A 14,602-nucleotide genomic window follows, 5' to 3' on the forward strand; every position below is an offset into this window, starting at 1 on the left:
TGATGATTTTACTGATGATTTTAATTGATTTTACTGATGATTTTAATTGTTCTTATTGATTTAAATGTTCTTATTGATTTTAAACAATTGAATGTTTTATCATGTAAAGCACATTGAGTTGCCTTGAGTATGAAATGCGCTATATAAATAAATTTGCCTTGCCTTGCCTTGCCTTACCAACCTCAGTGAACTGGAAGAGGAACGAAATCACATGTCAAACTAATGGCCCGGGAGCCAAATCCGGCCCTTTAGACCAGTATGTCTGAAATGGGTAGGCGATGGCACTAAAGGGGGTACGAAAAAGAGAGAGAGAAAGAGAGAAAAAGTTGAAAATCAACAAATAAAGGGTCAGTCTTGGTCCCACCTTAGACATGATAATTGCTAATAACTATAGAAATAAATCTTTTCAGGAGCCACTAAATCAATGTTTTTCAACCTTGGGGTCAGGACCCCATGTAGGGAACCGCCTGAAATTTCTCAAGAGTTTAAATAGATTTTTGAATTTTTTTAAATTCCACTTCTTTTTTTTAATGAAAACACACAATCTTAAACAATTGTATTTCTATACTTTCACTTTGTGAATCTAGTTCAACTAAAATGCAGTAAATTAAAAAATTATCTGAGCTCAATGTCTTTGGGGTCCCCAGAAATTCTTGATATCAAAATAGGGGCACTATCTAAAAAAGGTTGGGAAACATGGAAATAAATACTGTTTCTTTCCATGTATTTAAAAAATTAGATTCTTTAAATGTTTTGTTATCACTCGTTCATTCCATTTTTATGTTCTATTGTTGTTTTTTTATAGAATTCTGAGCAAAATGTTGTAGTCTGACAAAGGGGATACTTGGATTCAGAAATAAGAGAAAGAGGTATTGAGCCAAAAAAAAAGTTTTAGAACCACTGCTTTAGACCATCCAATTCAGCTCCGCAGGTTAAAGTTTAAAAAAAAAAAAGACAAAAAAAAAACATGAATTATTGTGTAAATTACCAAAGAATTCAGTTGATATCTCAGCCCTTCTAAATACACAAATTTATTGAAATTGTACAATATGTATAATATTTCATCATATGGCTGCAGTCATTTTAAATCTCAAATTGTAATTTTTTTTTTTAATTTCCTCAAAAATTTCCACATAATTTCTCCAAATTAAATGTAAAAAATGGTCACAAAAATCAATGAACATTAAAAGATAAAATCCTGCAGATACTGATATATGTCACTTATATTAGTATCATTTATACTTCAAAGTGCAAACTTGGGAATATTATAATGTTAAAATTGCTTGTTTTCTTGTATTAAATCTGTGGCCGACATAAGATCAAACTATGATGTATTTGGCCCCTGAACTAAATGTTCTGACTGTTGGGACAAACAAAAAGGTGTCATAACTGCATTGATTTCTTACTGATATATTTATACTCAGGGGCCTTGGTGGATCTGACACTGGCCATGTGAGTGAGAAGAGACCTCTGCTGGATCATTGCTGGTAGCTCACATTAATATAAAAGCATTTGGACCAGTATAATCCCTCAGGTAGTATTCTGCAGTGATTTTACAGTCTGTGTTTTCAAAAGAAGGTCATCTGCACATATGAAGGACCACTCTCTCAAACACAAAAAAAAGCATATACAATGATGAGATGAAATACTTCAGCAATCACATTTGCTAATTACAGAATATATTTCTAAACATGTATAAACCATTATCAGAAATAAATAATTAAATGTATCGTATTATGTATTTGCATTTTTAAATATATTTAATAATTGAATATAAAAACAACGCAAACATGTGTTGTTTAAAAAAAAAGGTCCCTAGGGGGCAGTATGCACCAAAGTAAAAAAAAAAAAAAAAAAAAAAAAAAACAGAATGACAACTTCAGAGCATCACATACTGTAACTAAAGCAAACTTCGCTGATCAAAGTCTCCATGAACAAAAACAAGATTTTAAATATTCTGAGTTAATTTTGATGCACAGGATACTTTTTCCCATCTTATAGAATTTCTTATTTTGAATTTGCACATCAGTAACTTACCCAGATTTTCGGTTTGTCATTTATAAATCTTGGAATGTACATACAGTTATATTATATACTACCCATATATAAGTTATAATTATAATATAAGCTACCTATAACCTAGGGCTGGGCGATATGGACCAAAACTATTTTTCTCCTATAAGGCACAGCATGTGTGAGTGAGTTCTGTAATGTGTCAAAATCAGGAAAAAAAATTATCCCCAAGGGGTAATTAGAGAGGCAAAGAGCGGCATATTGAAAAAGTAATAATAATAACAATAATAATAATGATGAAAAACAGCACTAATAATACACACATGCATAGGTTGTACGGTAAACTAAATAACAAGGTGCAAATAAATGATAAGGTGCCAAATGCTTGTTTAAGTTAAAAATATTACATTTTTAAATTAAAATAACAATGAATATTAACAAAATAAAAAGTATATATATACATGTGTAAAGAGATTTTTATTATTCATGTTTTAAGACTAGCCAGCTGCCAGATACTCTGAGAATACATATATATATATAGGCTGTGATTTTCTATATCGCCAAAATAGACGACTCGATACATCTTGAATCTTGATACTTTGCCCAGCCCTAGCTACCTATATATTCATGAACACAATATTAAGTATATTAATAAAGGTGGAAACCTCACCTCTTTTGGCATTACTGGCCTGGGTCAATATGCTGCTCCTCAGCATTGAATTTGTTTACAATCTGTTTTTTGTAAGTGTATATATTTTTTTTTTCCATGTTTCTTATGTTTTTACTGTCTTTTATTTGATTGGTTTGGTCTGACTGTGTGACTATGTCGAGGCTCCGCCCTCGATTATTCAGCCTGGGTTGATGTTCCGTTGCTGCGCAAAGTGAGAGGACAGAAGCGTCCAGTAGGGACCATAGAAACACAGAGACAGACAGATAGACAAACAGACAGGCAGCTAAACCAACATTTATTGGTGTTGTCGTGTCGAATGCTGTGATTTCTGCGTCACGGACACGAGCCCGTGGATTTAAAACACACTGCGTGCTCCTCTCGGCTCTGGTTCTGCTGTCCGGGTTCTGTCACTGTGCGAACTTTCTGGACTTTTCTTGACTCGTTTCGGGTGAGAGGACTACCTTCCTCCTGACAGCCTGTTGACCTGAGGCCGCTGTGTGCCGCTCTCTGCGGAGGGGGAACCGAACCATGGCGCTCAGAGCCCGGGTGCTGTATGACTTCACCTCGGAGAACCCTGGGGAGGTGTCGGTGAAGGAGAACGAGGTCCTGACCCTGCACAGTGAGAAGGACATCGAGGGCTGGCTCGAAGGCACTAACAGCAAAGGGCAGCGGGGTCTGTTCCCTGCGTCCTACGTGGAGATCCTGCGGAGCGACCCCACCCCCTCCCCCTCCTCCTCCTCCTCCAACAACAACAGCTGCAGCACATCTGGGGACTCGAGATACGCCAACATCCCATCTGGAGGCTTTGATGGCTCCTGTAAACCCAACGTGGAGAACTTTAATAAAGCACCCGCTGTGGGTTCGATTCCCTTCCCTCCTCCTGTGACCCAGCAGCCTCCTCCACAGCACCAGCAGCAACTCTACCAGCAGACGAGTCCTGGTAGTGATGAGGACTGGGATGATGACTGGGATGACAGCTCCACTGTGGCAGACGAACCAGTTGGAGGAAGATACAATGATTTTGAAGGTAATGGACACTTTAGACTATCAACATCTGGAACATCTAGAGGGAACGCACAGCAGGCAAAGAGCTCAGCCACAGTGAGTAGGAACCTCAACAGGTTCTCCACCTTTGTGAAATCAGGGGGGGAGGCCTTCGTGCTAGGGGAGGCTTCAGGCTTTGTAAAGGATGGTGATAAACTATGTGTAGTGATGGGTCAGTGTGGGCCAGAGTGGCAGGAGAACCCTTACCCCTTCACCTGTGGCATCGACGACCCCACCAAGCAGACTAAGTTCAAAGGGATGAAAAGCTACATGTCCTACAAGCTGACCCCCACCCACACCCAGAACCAGGTGAACAGGAGGTACAAGCACTTTGACTGGCTCTACACCCGACTGGTGGAGAAGTTCCCCGTCATCTCAGTGCCCCACATCCCAGAGAAGCAGGCCACGGGCCGCTTCGAGGAGGACTTCATCTCCAAGAGGAGGAAAGGTCTGATCTGGTGGATGAACCACATGACCAGCCACCCGGTGTTGGCCAGGTGCGACGTGTTCCAGCACTTCCTCACCTGCAGCAGCACGGACGAGAAGGCGTGGAAGCAGGGCAAGAGGAAGGCGGAGAAGGACGAGATGGTCGGGGCCAACTTCTTCCTCACCATCAGCACCCCGCCGGCGCCGCTCGACTTCCAGGAGGTGGAGAGCAAAATCGACGGATTCAAGACGTTCACCAAGAGGATGGACGACAGCACCCTGCAGCTCAACGCCACCGCCAACGAGTTCGCACGCAAGCAGATCGGCGGCTTCAAGAAGGAGTATCAGAAGATGGGGATGTCGTTTAAAGTGCTGAGTCAGGCCTTTGAGATGGACCAACAGAGTTACTCTACTGGACTCAACCAGGCCATCTCCTTCACGGGGGATGCGTACGAATCCATCGGGGAGTATTTCGCTGAACAGCCCAGCAAAGATCTGGACCCAATCATGGATTTGCTAGCTCTGTACCAGGGTCACCTGACCAACTACCCAGATATTATCCACGTCCAGAAAGGTAAACAAACAACACTGTTTGTCTCACACATTTTTAACTGTTTTATCCAGATACAACTTTTTCACTTCCGATATTGCTCCGATACAATATCATCACAACTCATACATACTTTTATTATTCATTTGGTATTGTTGAATGTTAGAAAAGGCTTCATCATTATATAACATAAACAAAGAATATTAATCAGCAACAGGTATGAGAAAAAACTTGCTAATTTATTATTTAATGAGTTACATAAATTTGAATCATAAAATAAGATGTGGCTATTTGTATGGAAACGTATGAATAATCTGACAGTCTATTCATACGGAGCGCCGCTCATTGGCCAGTTTAGGTGACGTGATAGGTGCACCACGTGACTTAAAGATCCGTCAGTTTTTTTTTAGCTCATATTTATTTTTAGCTACCCCGCTAACCGTTTTATTTTAGCCCTAACCCAGGAAATACCCTAAAATGTAATTTTCTTCATATATATATATATATATATTTTAAAGGTGGAATTTGCCATGTTAAATGTGTTAAATGTAAAAAAAACATATATGACAAAAGTGGGATTCAAACCCACGTTAGCGGAAGGAAGGATCCTTGAGTGCGGAGCACAATGAAAAAACTCAGTATCAAACGTATCAATAGTCCATGGGGCTATTGATACGTTTCCTTATCAATAGACACGAATAAGATAATCCTTTATAGATCCTAACAGTGGAAATTCACGTGTTGCAGCAGTACAACGTACAGTATAGAAATCAAAAAGATAAATAAACAGAATCATTACATTAAGCATAATATTCTACAATTGAATAAATAAACAATACATTAGTAGAATGAAAAATAAATCCAATAAAAAACTTTTTTTTTTTGGCTAATATCGGACTGATATCAAAATCAGATCAGGACACCCTTACTATTTTTACGTTTTTAATTGTCACAAACGTTTCCTATTGCACCCCCCCTTAAAGATTTATATTATTGTCCTAATTTGCCCTACAAAACATGGACGTGATACAGTATGTAATTAATATTAGCTTCTAAATTCCTGGATTTTGTGTAATGTAAGACAATTTTGTGAAAATTTGCAGGATTTTCGTACAATTTTTAGTTCTTTCCACAATTTGTGATTAAAAGTGACAGAAATCATGTGATATAAGCGCGGGAAAATTGCGAGCCCTTGGAAATATTTGTGGAGTTTCATGGAAGTTTGTGTATTTGGAGGAAATTATTTGGTCATTTACACAATGATTCTTGATTTCTAAGTTGTTTGTATTTTGTCCTGGGGACGAAATGGATGCTCAGATTAAACTAAAGGCCTGACTTTAAAAAAAACGTATTGCACAAGTGTTTGGGTCTTAACATTTCACTCACAAAATACTCCAACATGATGAGACGAGGATCATAAATAACACATTTTAATCTCTACCAAAGGTTTGGATGAGGTACATTCACCGTTATTTATTTATTTATTTTAAAAATTACATCTTGTAATTCCAGCAAGTACAACTTTTCTTATTTTTTAAATTAATATGTTACAAAAAGTAGTCTGAATAAATGAATCCATAACATATTGATTACATCTTGTGTTTAGCCATCATACAGACAACACTGTAGTTATTAACAGACACAGGTGCTGTTTGGCAGCAGCAGGCTGAGAGGCAATTTGAAAAGCAAATAAGTTACTTCTGCAAACATAATGAAACTCTTGTGTTGCTGCCACTGTTTGTTCCACCTGCTGAATCAGATGGTAAACATCATCACAAGCTGTGAAGGTCATCGTAGCTGACTGTGGTTTTTTTTTTTTTTGTTTTGCATTCAGAGAATAAAGCTGTTTGTAACATTAAAAATGTAGAAATAAACTGTTGTCATGACTCATGACATATGGCACAGTGTTGCTTCCTATCAAAGGAAAAGTGTTTTCCTTTGTTGTGCAGGTTATACCTGACTGACTACTTTCTGAAGGTATAACCTTCAAACACATTTATTTTAGCGCTGAAATGACGCCCAAATCATTGTGAAAACTGAACAGTTTTAATCTGCGTTAATCCAAGTCTAAAACACTTTAATAGGATTCCTGTGTTACTGTACGTGAGAGATACGGTAAAAATAACATCAAAGGAGGAGATTATAAAGTTGCCACAGTGACAGTAAATGAGTAAATGGTGATCTTGGTTAATAACACGCCACACTGAGCCCATTTACTCCATTATATGTTGCTGCAATGGATGTATATTTATGTTTAGGCAGCAGTGGGACACAGACTTCCCAGTCATTCCAAGATCAAGTCAGCATGTGGGCCCCGCACAGGTGACACTGACATTTAGGTGGAAAAATTCAGCTAAATTTCAACTTAAACTTGGGAATATCCAAACATTTAAACTTTCAATGGGAATTATGTAAAGGAATTAACTGGAAAATTTGAATATTTTGAGTATTTAATGGAATTTTGCAACCCTGGTTGAAATGTTTTTTTCATTGTATTATTTTTGAATAAATGCTGATATATGTTTACATATGATTAAAAAAAAAAAAAAAAAAAAAAAAAAAAAGTTTTTTAAAATTACTCCAGATTTCAGGTAAATTTAGGCAAAAACCCTTTTTACAGGAACTTAAGCTTAGGAATTTTGGGAATATTAACAAATATAAACCTTTTAATGGGATAGAAGATTTATAGGAATAAACTGGAAATTCTGAGTATTTTAAATAACTAATGCTAATATTTTAAATGATGCTAAAATATATTTTGCCAACTATATTTAACATCCCTGTTAAGGGCCAACCTTCCATTTTTTTTTAAAAGTTCCCATTAATACCCATTGAGAGTTTCCAACTTTGAAAATTTACTGACTCTTGCAACCCTGGTCCAAATGTTGTGTTTTTTAATTGTATTATTTGGAATGGATGCTTATGTGCACATAGGATAAGATATTTCAGGTTAATAATTTAGGCGAAAAACTTCGGATAAATTTCCACCGGAACTTAAAGCTGCAATATGTAGTCTTTTTTGGTGTTATTTGGTATAAAATTAATCATCATCTTTGAGCATATTGTAATCCAAAGTGTTCTGAGTGGACAGTGAATCTCTTCTCCTTCTGGAAATGAGCTTTAGAAATCCAGGAGGATGACGCTGGACTTCAGCCAATCAGAGATCTTTCTACCAACAGGGTGATCCCATGAGCTGTTTTAAGCGTTACTGTTGGCTAGGGCTGGGTGATTTTGCCTAAAAAAAAATCTCCAATTTTTGAAAGAAAATTTTGATTTTCGAATTTGATTATTATTTTCTTCAGACATCAGATATATTGTCAAAAGTGCAACTTTATTGCTGTGATTGTCCTCAAGAGTTAAAATGCATAGAACAATCCCAAATTAAAAAGTAAATGAGGCTCTGTCATTCAACAATTTCAAGCTTTAACCCAGGTTTAAGCAAAAGTGCGACGGCAACTTCACATTAGCTTAAATTTTCTGATCAAGAAATCAGATAACTACATATTTTATTACATATAACCTTACAATAAAAAAAAAAAAAAAAAACTTCCCTTAGCATCTCAGCGAAGTGCGAATAAAACATTAAACATGCCTGTGGCACACATATAGCCTACTCAAAGGGAAAACAAATGTAAACAAAGAGGAGGCTGGCTCACATCGCGCTACGGTGACCCACAAAGACGGAATGCGAAAAAGTCAGAAAAAGAAAAGAATTTTTAATTTTTTTTTAAACTCGAATTAGCTAAATAAATGTAATTTTTATCGACAAATTCAATATATCGATATTTTGCCCAGCCCTACAATTGGCTGCTCGTTAAAAGTCGATAGAGTGAGACTAGGGACTGTCCTATGGCTTTATATTTAAGTCTCTAATGTGGCTTTTAACACAGCGGTTACTCGGCAAAGTAAGAGGAAAAAGGAAGACAGAGGTTGAGAAGGGACAGAATAAAGGCACAAACGTGTTCAGGAGGAACAGAGTACGCGGAGGTTCCTCTGACTTTCCATCCGCTTTCATTCTGTGCGCAGTCTGCCCTTTTTTTTTTTTTATTCGACTCAACAATAATGAAGTAATGTTATGGCAAAGGTTGGGAAAGCACAGACAGGTTGTTCCTGCTGAATCAGTATTTTGTCAGCTGACGTTCCCTCTAAATGTGTATTTAAATGTTCTCTGCTGCACACTTGGCTGACTGAGGTGCTGCTGGAGGGATGAGATGCAGATTGGTGCTGGTGGTTCAGATCAGAGGCTTGCTGTTGTGTAAGCAGTGATTATGTAAGGGCTGAAAAGGCAGTGACAGCTACAGTATGTCCACGATGGCTCAGAGCCACCTCTGTGTGTGCTGTGCACCCATAGGGACTAACTCTAGCTAGATGCACACACTGCTAGGTCATAGACAAAGAGATATAGAATTTATTGTTTCAGCATCTTTAGCATTTCATGAATGATATAAATGAAAACAAAAATAAACAAAATGTAGAGGCTGTTATACCACTTTGGTACAATCCCATAATTGAGGTACTAATAATGTGTCAACTTGTGAGCTCCGCCTACTATACATATTCATTAGAGGGTTTGTATGGCTTATTAGCAGGTGGAGTGACGCTTGCACACGTTTTAATACCCCTAAATCTTTATGGAATCTGCCCCTCAGTGATCATCTAACTGAGAAGTACAGAAAGCAGTGAGTCCTAAAATGAGTAGTTTAATATAAAATGAGCTATAAAACAAAAATATATCGATATGGGCAATATTTCAATTTTCTATATCGCCAAAATAGAAAACTTGATATACTGTATCTTGAATATTGCCCAGCCCTAGTCTGCATCCTTTAAAGATAGAACAGTTATCGAACATGAACACAAACATGTGACAACTTTCCATCGTGTACATACGGTATAGTATCTCATAATAATAAGATACTAACTCATAACTTTCACCAATAATTTAAAACTAAAACAGTACAAAAAATAGTCATAATTATGAGATACAATTAAGATTTTTTTTTACATTTCCTAGTTTTTTACTTGTCATAATTATGGGATATTATCAGTATCTAACAATTTTGACTTAGTATCTCTTAATTATGACTTAAGAATGATTTGGGTCCGAAGTCCAGAATGGGACAAAGCACCCTATTAGTTTTGCTCTTTTTATTATTATTCCAGTTTGCCTTTTACGGCAAATTTGGGCCCCTGAACATGCCCGAAAAGTCAAGAAAATTGGCAAGCCCCTCAGGCCTAGTGAAAAACTTGATAATTTGGCACAATGAAATAATGGGTAATTAACAAAAAAAAAACACCGACAGGTTTAACAGATGCGTACAAAATTCACCACATTTGTTATTGACCCCAGGATAAGCAAAAAATTACATTCTGACCACACCCAAAATCAAAGAGGAAGTCAGTTGTCTTGCGTCATAGGTAAAAAATGGCATTTCGCCCCAGAAACGCATTGCGCAAACTAGTTATTATTTTACTTATCGTAGTTTTGCATGATGATTTTTGTTTGGGGTATTTTTTACTGGCAGAAACATAGCTTTCTTTGTATCTTCTGCCATAATAAGTGCATTAAGTTGAATGTTTAAGTGAATAAGCACCATCTCATTACAATCTAATAATCAAAGACTTGATACGGTCTTTTGTTAAAATCCTGCAAAGGCTTTAGCATATTACAGTTAGCTAACATTATCCTCTGTGACTTTTTATAATACGTCCCTACAGTAACCATCACAGGAAGACAGAGACCTTCAAGGTACAATAAACACCTCGGGGGCTTCTGTGCCCATGTATTCCACCACCATTAAAGCCATTTTAAGGATGTGGGTTAAACTGCTGCTGAGAGAGAATCTGCCCAAAGGCAAACTGAACAGATTTTAGGGGGAAGGGCGTAGATGGAGTCTGGTTAGTTAATGGATTGTTTAACACATTTCTGCTCTGTGTGTATTGTGTAAAGCCTTCATTGTGAACTCTAAGAGGAAGTCTGATGAGTGTTTAGTCAGGTTAGGTCCTTCATGGCTGTGCCTACGAGGAAATAAGATGGCTGATTAAAAGGACAAACTGACGACTCAGCAAAAAGGATGGAAGGTTTTACTGGTTGGTTTTACCTTTACTCTCCAATCTGTAGTCAGTCCTTTGCAGATAATCGTGGAAATTGTCGTACTTGCTTTGAAAATTGTCTACATAGATTGGAGCAACTGTATAAACTCTGGTTTTCCATGATTGCAGAAAACAGGACATTTACGTTCTGAAACGGAAAAAGGAATCTGAACCTTTTTTTGGCCCTTATTTAAAACCAGTGACACGGAAATACCCCACATGACACACAATACCTCTCATGCATGTGAGGTATGACATGAAAATACTTGACATGCATGTTTGGGGACAATATCCTGCATCAACATGCTGATTTACCCTGGAAAACATGTGACTGAATGTCTAGCAAGAAGTCTAGAAAATGGAAGAGTATGAGAAATTTTGCTCATAATCTCGATCAAAATCTCACGCTAGATAATGGCGGGATTTTGAGCAAAATGAAATGGAAATAGGTCAATGACAGACTAAATCTTCACTTACATGCTTTGGGACCATATCGTGTAAGGGTGTAAGAAAAAAATCTAATTGGCAATATATCACGAAACTTCATATCGATTAAAAATAATGTACTAACTGATTTTTTTAATCATGTTTTTTAACGAAAAAAAAAACCAATTAACATTTCAATTATGCAAACATACATAGCATATAAATGCCCAGTCACTAGGTTTCAGTGAACAACATCAGACCTTGTTAAACTACAGCACACATTTTAGCTTGGGAGTTGATAGCACTTTATTTTCATAAAACATACTGGGAACTTTTATAGATGTGGCTACTTTTTCTTTTTTTTAGAAAATTTTGAAATAGAAAATAGTAGGATTCCCAACAAATGTTGACCAATGGAAAATCATTCCTGACAGTTATTTCTTTAAAAATTTGTGAACAAGTCAGAGGTAACTTCTTTGTTTTTTTTTTTTTTTTTTTTTTTTTTTTTATTAATTAAACGTAAAAGAAAAATGCACATCCTTAAACTCATGTACTTTCTATTTTAAGTATAGAACACAGAGGCGGCTGCATTGCATTAAAACAATATGAAAACAATTTCAAACAGAAATACATGATGTGCAAAGGAGGTTAAAATGTCCTGCATTGATGATGTCACAACTTTAATATTGGGTCTTATCACTTATTACATTTCTTCAGTGAACCAGTTTCCAAAGTTCAGTTTTTAATCACTAATCAGTTCTCAGTGTAATAATAAAGTATAAGATTATCTAGTTTATTCATCAGTTCAGATTTTTGTGCCACATTTGATGTGAGTTATTGAGTTCACATTTAAACATTCTCTAGTTATTGTGTGTTATTCAAATGAAGCTTTTCCTGGCAATGTGAACCATTAAAGTACACACTCACTCAATAACTGCATGATATAATTCATAATCCATCTAACCTGGAAGAACAGTTTGGTTTCAGCACTTGTACCATCACATCTCCTTTGTTTTCGGCAATTATTACCACACAGTTAAATATTAGGCCTTTTTGAAACTTAACTTGGATGTTAAATAATTTCAAGTGCTGCAGTGGCTCTAGCGAGCTAGCCCGCTAGCTGTGTTATGCTACTAGGACCTTTTTTGTGCCTCATATAAAACCAACACCAGACTTGTTCTGGTATGCTTTAACATGTCGTGTGTGTAAAGAAACAAACCAGAGGAGTTTCCCATGCTATCATCTGCCTATCAAAACAAGGAGCATTCCTGGAAGTTGGCGTAAAAGTAGCCACAAGATTTCCTTAGATGGCAGAATTGGGCAGTGGAGTGATGTCAGACTCATGTGTGGGATATTTTTAGAGATGAGGCCCTCACATCACATTCCCTCACTGTACCTACAGACATCACTGCTGGTCTCAGGGAATACAAAAAGTGGTCTTGGTTTAGTCTCCCAGCTATTTTAAGTCTGTTTGTTGAGTTATTTTAGGGAAATTGAGCATTGTTAGGTTATAGTTGTGAGGTCCCCTTTGCAAGTACAAAATGGCACAAAATACAATTTTATATCATTTCTTTTTAAACTTGGGAGAACAAATAAATGGTAACTAACTGTATTTCTAGTACAAATATCAGACTGTCAAATTACATTTTTCAGAAAAGTTTAACTTAAAAAAAAACACATGCAATTCACCATTTGCATGTCATGATAGCATATACTCCGATGTATCTCGATACTAAACAATACGATATACTGTACATCGCGATATATCACTTCATTAATAATTACAAATTTCACCTTTAAAAGAACAAAATGGTATGAAATACAATTTAGTTCATTTTTTACTTGAAAGAACAACTAAATGGTAACTAACTGTAATTCAAGTGCCAATATCAAACACAAGTACCGGTAGTATGTTCATCAAACTGTCAAATGGCAGTTTTTTGACAAATTCTAATTCTGTTAAGTTCTTAAATTCTTAAAAAAAAGTAACCACACACCTATAAAAGTACCCAGTATGTTTTATGAAAACATGAGGTAGTTTAACAATGTCTGATAGAGTTCACTGACACATAGTGACTGGGAGTTTACGTGCTGTGCATATGTTGGCACGGTGGTTCCCACAGTGGGGGGCAAATTCACCACAAAAGTACTATTGCTCAATAAAACGCAATATTCTCTTGTAAGGTAATGAAACAGGATTATAGTATGCTGTAGAGGCCATTTTAGCACACATCTGTCAATAGGAGACAAAAATTTGCATTCAAATATGCATTGTAAAAAAATGCATTCAAATATGCATTGTAAAAAAATCTGCGAGAAACAGAGGCCTCGAAATGTTCACGGCGTTATAGCGAGGGACTACCGTATATCGCCAAGTTGATTTTTTTCTTTCATTCTTACTGACAGGTAAAGGATTCTGGCGGTATAAGCCAACATCTTACTGGCCCCTAAGTTGAGAAAATATCTAAATGTTTCCCTTTTCATTTCGACAGGAGCTCTAACAAAAGTGAAAGAGAGCCAAAAGCATGTGGAGGAGGGCAAGATGGACGGGGCACAGGCGGAAGGCATCAACAATCGCTGTAACATCATCTCCTGCGCTACGCTAGCAGAGATCCAGCATTTCCACACGATCCGGGTGCGAGACTTCAAGATGCAGATGCAGCATTATCTCCAGCAGCAGATAGGATTCTTCCAGAAAATCACCGGCAAGCTAGAGGAGGCGTTGCAAAAGTATGACGACGCGTAGCCTCACACGCTAACGTTTTGGCTAGCGAGCAGAAGCTAAAGGCTGCTCAGCAAAACAACACTGGGAGAGATTTGTGAAGGATAATAGGTTCACTTTAAAAAAAAAAAAAAAAGATGTATACTTTACTAACTTTGGACATGACTGTGAACCATATGGTTTGTAAAGAGCATATTTCATTTGTCCTGTTATTATCGACTGCTGCCTAAACATCTGGTGCAAATGTCTGAAATCAAATATTTAAAAGCCTTAAGAGTTACAAGGATTTTTTTTTTTTTTTTAATCTTATACTTAAAGTGACTGAGAAGTTAATTTTTTCTCCTCTGTGATAAACAGGACACGTTTACACTCATTACTGTCCTGCTGTGCCTTTCCATTATCTCTGGATATTTTTGTTACCAGTTACTAAATAGCTTTATATATTGACAATGTTTTAATGGACTGCATTGTTTTTACAGTAGTAGTTTTTTACAGCGTCATTCTGTAAAAAAAAAAACAACAAACTTGGTTGAAAACTGCAATCATGCATTTTTTTTTTATGTCAAGTTAATGTATATGGACGGATTTTTAAAACATTGAATAGGACTCTACGCCACTGTGTCTGTTTGACACGAAGCACAAATTCAGCTTTAGACCT

General features: G+C 36.8%; 1 protein-coding gene across 1 annotated transcript; it reads left to right on the plus strand.

The window, feature by feature from the left end:
• The first annotated feature begins 2,851 nt into the window (after positions 1-2,851).
• On the plus strand, positions 2,852-14,227 carry snx18a (sorting nexin 18a). Its single transcript, XM_028456893.1, has 2 exons — positions 2,852-4,727; positions 13,715-14,227. The coding sequence occupies exons 1-2, from the start codon at positions 3,212-3,214 to the stop codon at positions 13,966-13,968; spliced, it is 1,770 nt and encodes a 589-aa protein (XP_028312694.1). The 5' UTR covers positions 2,852-3,211; the 3' UTR covers positions 13,969-14,227.
• The last annotated feature ends 375 nt before the right edge of the window (positions 14,228-14,602 follow it).

This window comes from Gouania willdenowi, chromosome 9 (assembly GCF_900634775.1).
Source record: "Gouania willdenowi chromosome 9, fGouWil2.1, whole genome shotgun sequence".
Lineage (NCBI taxonomy): Eukaryota > Metazoa > Chordata > Actinopteri > Blenniiformes > Gobiesocidae > Gouania > Gouania willdenowi.